Source organism: Protomyctophum parallelum (genome assembly GCF_964188405.1).
Source record: "Protomyctophum parallelum genome assembly, chromosome: 2".
Classification (NCBI taxonomy): domain Eukaryota; kingdom Metazoa; phylum Chordata; class Actinopteri; order Myctophiformes; family Myctophidae; genus Protomyctophum; species Protomyctophum parallelum.
In genome coordinates, this window is record NC_139699.1 from 13673148 (window position 1) to 13683923 (window position 10776).

The following is a 10776-nucleotide window of genomic DNA, read 5'->3' on the forward strand; positions in this document are numbered from 1 at the left end:
ACCATATTAAAGGTGATCCTAGCAGATAGACGTACCACATTAAAGGTGATCCTAGCAGATAGACGTACCGTATTAAAGGTGATCCTAGCAGCTAGACGTACCATATTAAAGGTGATCCTAGCAGATAGACGTACCATATTAAAGGTGATCCTAGCAGCTAGACGTACCATATTAAAGGTGATCCTAGCAGATAGACGTACCATATTAAAGGTGATCCTAGCAGCTAGACGTACCGTATTAAAGGTGATCCTAGCAGCTAGACGTACCGTATTAAAGGTGATCCTAGCAGATAGACGTACCATATTAAAGATGATCCTAGCAGATAGACGTACCATATTAAAGGTGATCCTAGCAGCTAGACGTACCATATTAAAGGTGATCCTAGCAGATAGACGTACCACATTAAAGGTGATCCTAGCAGATAGACGTACCATATTAAAGATGATCCTAGCAGCTAGACGTACCACATTAAAGGTGATCCTAGCAGATAGACGTACCATATTAAAGGTGATCCTAGCAGATAGACGTACCATATTAAAGGTGATCCTAGCAGCTAGACGTACCATATTAAAGGTGATCCTAGCAGATAGACGTACCACATTAAAGGTGATCCTAGCAGATAGACGTACCATATTAAAGGTGATCCTAGCAGATAGACGTACCACATTAAAGGTGATCCTAGCAGATAGACGTACCATATTAAAGGTGATCCTAGCAGATAGACGTACCATATTAAAGGTGATCCTAGCAGCTAGACGTACCATATTTAAGTTGATCCTAGCAGATAGACGTACCATATTAAAGGTGATCCTAGCAGATAGACGTACCACATTAAAGGTGATCCTAGCAGATAGACGTACCACATTAAAGGTGATCCTAGCAGATAGACGTACCATATTAAAGGTGATCCTAGCAGATAGACGTACCATATTAAAGGTGATCCTAGCAGATAGACGTACCACATTAAAGGTGATCCTAGCAGATAGACGTACCGTATTAAAGATGATCCTAGCAGCGAGGCGGACGGAGTCACTGGGGATCCTGGGTAAAAGGCTCCGCAGACACTTACACTCTCTCTTATGGGCAGACCAGGCCTGTTTCTGAAGAGATAGGAGAATGGTTTAGCGCACGCAGGCAGGCGCACACACACACACACACACACACACACACACACACACACACACAGTGTACCTGACAGGCAGTGTTGCAGTAGTAGGCCATCTTGCACTGAGAACATCTCAGCAGGGAGTCTCGCCTGAAGGAAGACACCAGAACTCATCAGAAATGTTCTAACCCAAAACGCAGTTTATAGTTAAGGGACGTAGTAAAACAACGACCTGGATGCACTACTGTACTCAGCATGTACAGTAAAAATATCATATTATTTTGCTAGTTTTATTTATAATAATCATTTCTTCTTCTGTTTTCTACATGAATATAACCACATTATAACCATAAATTATGAAATTGGAGTTAAATGCTGCAATTTGTAAAACATAAATGGCAAAACAAAATATGACTCCTAACGTGGTTGAAGTGGGACTCATAAAATGTCCCTGGGACTCATTTCTAAAAGAACATCCCTGCATCCTGGGACTCATTTCTAAAAGACCATCCCTGCATCCTGGGACTCATTTCTAAAAGACCATCCCTGCATCCTGGGACTCATTTCTAAAAGACCATCCCTGCATCCTGGGACTCATTTCAAAAAGACCATCCCTGCATCCTGGGACTCATTTCTAAAAGAACATCCCTGCATCCTGGGACTCATTTCTAAAAGACCATCCCTGCATCCTGGGACTCATTTCTAAAAGACCATCCCTGCATCCTGGGACTCAATACATTGACAACATGTTTACATCACTGATCTAAAAGACCATCCCTGCATCCTGGGACTCAATACATTGACAACATGTTTACATCACTGATCTAAAAGACCATCCCTGCATCCTGGGACTCATTACATTGAAAACCTGTTTACATCACTGGGAACCCCTTTTGGTGTTTTAAGCATTAAGTACTTTGAAAAATAGCAGATCTACAAGCTCATACCCAAACTTGTAGGTCTGCTATTTCTTTTAACTAAAATATTTGCTTCTGGGGGGTCCCTGGAACAAAATATATTCAGATGGGGCTCGGCGGCCAAATACAGATAATCTTGGGGGTCCTTGACATGAAATAGTTTGAAAGAACCACTGACATAGAAACATAGGGTTTTTCAGAATACTGTCAGGACATTCGTGACAAAATTTGACTGAGAGACTGCCATTTGAAGTTTTTCTTCTTAAAGCAGGGAATCATAGCTTCAAATTGACATATTGGTTGTTCAGTTTGGCCCACCAGTTTTGGAGATACGGCTTATAGAGTAATGTCTTGCAGAGAAACAGCAAGTTGAGAAAACAGGCTTGAAAGGTTCACTTCTGTGGACTCTAACATTACACCTAGCTACATGTTTAAGCATTTATTTCATATTTATATGTCTTCTGTTTAGCTGTTGAAAAATAGCAGATCTACAAGCTCATAGAGCGCCACCGAGTGGCGCGCCACGAGCTTGTAGGTCTGCTATTTTTGAGAAATCGTGAAAATGTGGCGCAAATCATTGAATATTTCAGAGCTAACATTTATTTTTATTTTTTTATATATTTTTTATCCCACGATTTTGTAACCCATTTTTCACCCCTGTGTCAATGATCTAATGTGATCCTGGGCTCTACACACCCTCCACCAACCTAGTCCCCATATATGGGGGACAAGGGGAGAGCAACAGACTTGAACTCATGCTTCCTTCATGCCTGAGTGTCCAAGTTGCTCCTTTACACCTGACGGCTGGCAGGGGGGAGTTTCCCTGGTTGGACGTAGCGTGTGGAAGGAACACGTTATTCCAACCAGTTCCTTTCCCCTCCATCAGGCGCCCCGGCTGGCCAGGGGGAGGCAGAGCGAACATTTTTAACTAAAATATTTGCTTCTGGGGGTCCCTGGAACTACATATTTTGAGATGGGGGTCCGTGGCTCAATAGAGATAATTCTGGGGGTCCTTGACATGGAAAAGGTTGAGCACCACTGACATAGAAACATGGGTTTTCAGAAAATGTTTAGGATTTAGAAGCCTTTTTTATCGACCTCAGTCCAAAATGGGTTAACAGACAGACCAACCAGGTCAATAACTACCACTTTCATTTCTACTTGCAGAAAAGAGATTTCAACCTTACTACTACTTTTTACTACTAGGACTTATCAGAGGAAATTATGTACAAAAAAGGTTTTTTTGCAAATAGTATGCACATTTATAATAATTATTAAAATAACTTAATCATTTACATTTGGGGGATATCTTTCACAATAATATATTTTTCACCCATAGATGTATGATTTCACCTGCTATGCAGCACAGTGAGGCTGAAACGACCAAAGAGACATGCTGCCACCTGGTGGTGGAAATATGAATCTGAAGTGCAGAGAGATCTCTGGGGAGTTTCACAGCATGAGCTGAAGCTCTTAAGAGTATATTATACTCTAAGTATATACTCTGAGTATAATACTATACTGAGTATATATCTCAGAGTATATACTCTAAGTCGAGTATATACTCTAAGGCTTAGAGTATATACTCAACCCAGCCAGCCACACACATAGCTCCGTAAGGGAGTATCTTCAAAAAACTGAAGAGGCTACTAGAGATTGGAGAACCTGATTTGGACATGATCTGATGCAGGACAATATTATGTCACTATGACAGAAAGAGAAGATGGGTCTGGCCACATTCATTCACCCCATAATCTCAGTGTAAATTGGGGAATATGTTGACAATAGTCGACAGCTCTGCCGATTAATAATCGATTAATTGAACCCACCCCCCATATTAATCAATATCAGATAAAACGTATAAGATTTTATATTATGCACATGCCATGGTCATGGTCATGGCCATGGTTATGTAACCATTATATGTTGAGTGCATGCTTTGATGGTTAGTTTTATAATCAGTTTTGATGAGTAAACCTTTGTGGAGATCTTCTCAGTTCTCATTGTATGCTAGTTACTGCCATTCAGGATGGAAATTGACATCCATTTGGATTTGGGGAGAAGTAGTTTCATAAGGGGCTGGTATGAAGTACTTGATATAAAGAGAACATGTCTAGTCTACACTCTACTCTACCTGCCTTCATTTCATTTGATTGTCTGTCTGGCAGGCACTTAACAAGCGATCGTTAACTGTGTCTGTTAGAGAGAGGGGCAGAGAAGAGTGGCTTTGCTCAACTTGATTTATACTTATATTCGCCACTCTGATGAAGGTACATGTTCGATATATCATGCAGCCTTACTTATTAGCCTATATTTTAGCGTGTGCAGGCCAACCTGCACACCATGGGGTGACAGACAGGACCTTCTGCACAGGCCAACCTGCACACCATGGGTGACAGACAGGGCCTTCTGCACAGGCCAACCTGTATACCATGGGTGACAGGGCCTTCTGCACAGGCCAACCTGCATACCATGGGTGACAGACAGGGCCTTCTGCACAGGACAACCTGCACACCATGGGTGACAGACAGGGCCTTCTGCACAGGACAACCTGCATACCATGGGTGACAGACAGGGCCTTCTGCACAGGACAACCTGCATACCATGGGTGACAGACAGGGCCTTCTGCACAGGCCAACCTGCATACCATGGGGTGACAGACAGGGCCTTCTGCACAGGACAACCTGCTCACCATGGGTGACAGACAGGGCCTTCTGCACAGGACAACCTGCATACCATGGGTGACAGACAGGGCCTTCTGCACAGGCCAACCTGCATACCATGGGTGACAGACAGGGCCTTCTGCACAGGACAACCTGCATACCATGGGGTGACAGACAGGGCCTTCTGCACAGGACAACCTGCATACCATGGGTGACAGAAGGGCCTTCTGCACAGGACAACCTGCATACCATGGGTGACAGAAGGGCCTTCTGCACAGGACAACCTGCTCACCATGGGTGACAGACAGGGCCTTCTGCACAGGCCAACCTGCATACCATGGGTGACAGACAGGGCCTTCTGCACAGGACAACCTGCATACCATGGGTGACAGACAGGGCCTTCTGCACAGGACAACCTGCTCACCATGGGTGACAGGGCCTTCTGCATAGCTGCCCCTGATCTGTGGAATGCTCTCCCCGCACAACTGAGAGCGCCACAGTCAATCAACTGCTTCAAGAGAGGACTAAAGACCTACCTATTATTATTATTTTCGACTGAGGTCGATAAAAAAAGGCTTCTAAATCAAAACATTTTTCTGAAAAACCCATGTTTCTATGTCAGTGGTGCACAACCACTCATAACAACGAAAAGTCGAAAACAACAACAAAGTATCTCATAACAACATGTCTACAGTGGATTTTTAAGACACAAAAGCTCGGCAGATTGAAAGAGGATAACTCAAGCTTGGCCTAGAGCTGCAATGAGTTTAACGTTGTTTAATACAAGCAGATCGCAAACGCAAATTGGATGAGTGGGGAGTCAATGGAGGGTATTGCAACTCTACATTCATCCCATTATAAGAAATAATCTAGAGTTGCAAATTGCGGCTAAGTATATTCGTACGTGTCTTCCGTGAGGAAGAAGCCCAACAAACCCACGGTGAGGCCTTTAGGAGGGCCATTCAAGCCTCAAGCGGAGCCTGCGGCACCACCAAGGGCAAGGTGGAGCCTGCGGAACCGTTGCAGCTTGAGAATCCACCATTCCTGAATAAAGTGCCTGGTGCTGGGAGTCTGGTGCAACGCACAGGGCCTGACCTGGTGAGAGCAGGAGTAGACCTGGTATGAGGGGCCCGGACAGGTGTCAACCCACAGAGCCTAGTCCTTCCATGTGCCAGAATGGTACCTCCCCGTCCCGGCAGAGTAGTTCAGGAGGAACGGATTGTGTGGCCCTGGTTTTTCCCTAATGGGACTTATCGAGGGTAGCTACTGGGACGTAAGTCCAGACTTGATCACTCCCGGCTGGGTCACCTGAGTGAGGGGTATGATGTTGCGAGACCCGAAACCCCGATGACCTTGGGATACATCACTGAGGATACGTCCCAGGTGCATCCATTTATGTATGTATTTTGTTATAGTACGTCTCTTAATGTTTTGTAGATTCTGAAGAGCAAAAAAATCACATATGGAGTCCCACAGGGCTCTGTATTGGGTCCAAAGCTATTTATTATGTACATAAATGACGTCTGCGATGTATTGGAACAAATGAGCTGCGTCTTGTTTGCTGACGACACTAGTCTGTGCTGCTCAGGAAAACACCTAGATCAGCTCTTGGTTACAGTTCAAAATTAGCTTACAATATTAAAGAAATGGTTCGACATTAATAAACTGTCACTAAATTTAAATAAAACTAAATTCATGATTTTCAGTAATAGATCAATTAACAGAGAGGCTAAAATTATGATAAACAAGTGAGTGTTTGAGAATAAATTCTTAGGTTTAATTATTGACAGTAAACTTAATTGGAAACCGCATATAAATAATCTAAGGACAAAATCTAAAACCATTTCTATAATGTATAAAGCTAAACCTATTCTAAACCAGAACTCACTATATATGCTGTATTGCTCCCTCGTACTCCCATACATCAATTACTACAAAACAACTATCCAGCCAATATTTCTACTTAAAAAGAAGAATTGTCACGCAATCTGATTATTACGCACCAACCAACCCATTATTCATTCAATTAAACACCCTAAAACTCCAAGATATAGTAGATCTAAATACCGCAATAACAATGTATAAGGCACACAATCACCTGCTCCCGAGCTGTATCCAAGAGCTGTTCTGGCCTAGAGAGAGCCGCTACAGTCTAAGAGGCACTTCCATTTTCAAACAAATAAATACTAGAACAAACATCAAAGAGAGGTGCATATCGGTCAGAGGGGTCAAGCTGTGGAATGGATTAGATGATGAACTAAAAAACTGTAGTACAATGAATAAAATAAATAAATTGTATAGATCAAAAATAGTAGATACATATAGAACATTGATATGATGTTTTGTTTTCTCGTTTTGTGTTTTGTTTTGTTGTTTTTGTTCTTTTTTGTCTTGTTGCTGTTAACTGTATTGTCCTGTCTGTCTTTGTTTTTGTTTTATGTTATGTTTGTTTGTTTTGTTTTCTTGTTTTTTTCCCTTCTGCTGTTTGCTTTGTTGTATTATTTTACCTATGAAAGCCATTTATTTGTTAGAAGGGTAGGCACTATAAGCTTAGGCTTCAGCCTACACCTTTTTGGTCAATGTTTCTTTTGCAAAAAAAAGCAGGCACTGTATTGAGTTGTTTTAATGACCAAAGTAAATAAATAAACTAAACTAAACTTTTGATGAATTGAACAAGGTGGACCCTCTTGTAAACAAGTGTAATGCTATATGGTGCTGTCCACTCACAGTTAACAGTTTTTTAGTATTGAGTTGTACTTGAAATGTACTGTAATTCTGCAAACTGTTAATAAATCAATCAATCAATCAATCTGTTGTCTGAGACACAGACAGCATAGTGTTGTCTGAGACAGACAGAGACAGACAGGATGTTTGTCCTAACAGACTAAATTATTTTCGCTCTATATGCCACCAAAATGTGGAACGCCCTACCAACAGTCATTAAGACATGTGAATCCCTTGACTCCTTCAAAACCGCTCTCAAAGGGCACCTACGGACGGCTGCAATTCGAAACTGGCCCCCGTAAAATCTGAATCCCCCCACCGCCCCCCCCCCCCCACCCTTTTCCCCCCACTGTATAAGTTTATTTTCCCTTTATGATGAATTCCTGTTCTGTTCTTTGACTATATAGAAGTGTCTATTTGTACGTCTCTAAATGTTTTGATGAATTGAACATGGTGGACCCTGTTCTGCAAACTGTTAATAAATATTTCAATCAATCAATCAATAAAAGTGATATCAAACGTGTGCAGCTGCCTCGTTACTTGAAGAAATAACAGTTACACAGACAGACAGTCTTACAGACAGACAGGCAGGCAGGCAGGCAGGCAGGCAGACAGACAGACAGACAGACAGCCCCACAGCCTGTCTCACCGTGTGAAGCAGTGGTGACAGACATGCTTGGCCAGCCTGTTGGACACACAGCTGGCGAGCGGTTCGGCGGCGTAGAGCAGCTCTCCCGCTGCGATTCGCCTCGTCGCCCGCAGTCCGTTCCCTTTCGCTCCCGGACTAGAGAAACGTTCTACTTTAGATCTACAAGACATGGTCCTGGTGGTCCTAAAGCTCTAGAATGGTCCTGGTGGTCCGTGTGGTGGTCCTAAAGCTCTAGAATGGACCTCCAATGTGAGTGATGCACGCATACGCATACATCATAGAGTTATTATTATTATAACTCTATGGCATACATAGATAGAGGGATGCATGCACGCGAAATCCACTGTTTACTTCCGCGTCGGACGTCCGATCAGCGTCATGACGTCACAAACTGCCCTAGCTCTGGTCCATAGTAGCCTGGGGTAAGGTAAACCCCTCAATGTGTCCAGCAGGGGGAGTGGTTTTACCAGGCTCTAAGGTCCATAGCTCCAATGTTTATTGTTATAAGGATCCCCATTAGCTTTTGCCTTGACAAAAGCTAGTCTTCCTGGGGTCCGACACAGACAAACATTTAACATTTAACAAAGGCAATACTTACAATTGTTTACAAACACTAACTCAAAATAAAACATAGTACAAGAAAATATAAAATAAGAAAATAAAAAACATAGGAGAAATAAAAAACATAGAAAAACATAGCAAAACAATCACTTTCAACAAATTATACATTTGAATAATTATTTTTCCCAGGGTTACTGCAGTATGGTTTACAATCATAAGGTGTTCTTTTATTAACTTGATTTTAAAGATTAATTTTAAAATCAAGTTAAAAGAGTGTGTTGCATTTAGAGCAGCACATTGGCCCCCGTCAGATTTTACGGGGCCAGTTTCGGCTAAACTAATTATTACAAGGTTTCTTCGACTATGCATGCACCTCTTGGTACGACAAAGAATAAATCAGGCCTCAGTGCGCGCCTTCACTCACTCTTTTGTTGGCCGTTCGGGGCGATATGGACACATTTTGATTGATTGATTGAAATATTTATTAACAGTTTGCAGAATTACAGTACATTTCAAGCACAAACTCAATACAAAGACTGTTAACTGTGAGTGGACGACCCAATTAAGCATTACACTTGTTTACAACAGGGTCCACCATTTTCAATTCATCAAAACATTCAGAGACGTACAAATAGACACTTCTATAGTTAAAGAACAGAACAGGAATTCATCATAAAGAAGTAAAAAGGGAAAAGAAACATATACGTTGGGGGGGATTCAGATTTTACGGGGGCCAGTTTTGAATTGCAGCCGTCTATATAGATATATAAGATATATAAGGAGTCAAGGGATTCACATGTCTTAATGACTGTTGGTAGGGCGTTCCACATTTTGGTGGCATAGGAGCGAAAACTAGATAAAGTGCCAATCGGCACAGGTCTCCACCAGGATTCTTCCTCAGCCTAGTGGGAATATGCGTGCACAGTTTCATCGCAATCGGACGCTGCCGAGTTGTGGCCATTTGCTACTCCTGAAAACTGTAGGAGCCAATCGTGGCCAATCAGGATGGAATATGAGAAATCAAACAAACCTGTGTTGATCACATGACTATGGAGATCATGTGTACCGATTTGCGTGACATTTGGATAAAATCTGAAGGAGTAATAATAGAAAATGTGTTTTACATATGTGGGCCTCCTGGTGGCGCTATAAAGAGCAGATGTGAAAAATTCCAGACAAGGGTTTTTCCTTGGCCTCTAGGGAGTTGGCATACAAAGTGATCCACAGATTTGTGCAGTTAGAGGTAAAAACACTTTTCGGCCAGTTATAGCGCCACCTTGAGGCTGAGTTGAAATTGTTCATGTGGCATTTCGTCCTCGGCCTAGTGGGAATGTGGGTGCACAATTTCAAGGAAATCACGCGATGTGTTCATGATTTGCAGCATTTTGTTTGAAACTGAGCACTCCTGTGAACTTTGGAAGCCAATCTTAACCAATCAGGATGGAGTCTGAGAAATCTGAAAGACCGGTTTCGTTGAATGGCTGTAGAGAGACTGTGTACCAATTTGCGTGATGTTTGGACAAAATCTGTAGGTGTACTGTGCAAAAAGTTGTTTTGCACAAAGCGGCCTCCTGGTGGCGCTATAACAGGCCGTTCTGGAAAGTTTGGGGCAGAGGTTCATCGTTGGCATCCAGGGAGTGTGTGTGCAAAATTTGGCATCGACCGGGTTAACGGTGGCCGAGATTAGCTACTAACGGACGGACGGACACACGCACACACACACACACACACACACACACACACACACACACACACACACACACACACACACACACACACGGACGGACGGACGGACGGACGGACGGACGGAGTGCAAAACATACTCTCCCCACATGCCTTCGGCCTGGTGGAGACAATAATTTAGTCCCTTGTTTGTGCCGAATCTGGGTTGTACATTGTTGCCTCCTCCACGCAAAAATAAATAACTACGTTATTGGAAGCTATATTTCGTAGCACATTATGTTTAAATCAAACAAATGTCCTTGGGTCTGGAGTTGGAACATGTTCTGTGTCTGCTCTCTGTCTGCGTGGAGAGGGACATGTTCTGTGCCCACAGATACCTCTCTCTCTAGTATTAATTCAGTGTCTCTCACCCACAGATACCTCTCTCTCTCTATAGTATTAATTCAATGTCTCTCGCCCACAGATACCCCTCTC

The 10776-nt window shown here is 42.7% G+C and overlaps 1 protein-coding gene across 1 annotated transcript in view; it reads right to left on the reverse strand.

Moving 5' to 3' along the window:
* The window catches only part of smyd3 (SET and MYND domain containing 3), a 40645-nt gene extending 32415 nt beyond the window's left edge, over positions 1–8230 (reverse strand). Inside the window, exons 1-3 of the mRNA XM_083791729.1 lie at positions 8059–8230; positions 1192–1255; positions 993–1100 (exon numbers count right to left, since the gene is read on the reverse strand). Coding sequence (XP_083647855.1) covers positions 993–1100; positions 1192–1255; positions 8059–8228 — 342 coding nt within the window. The 5' untranslated portion in view covers positions 8229–8230. The remainder of the gene's footprint in view (positions 1–992; positions 1101–1191; positions 1256–8058) is intronic.
* Between the last annotated feature and the right edge of the window lie 2546 nt (positions 8231–10776).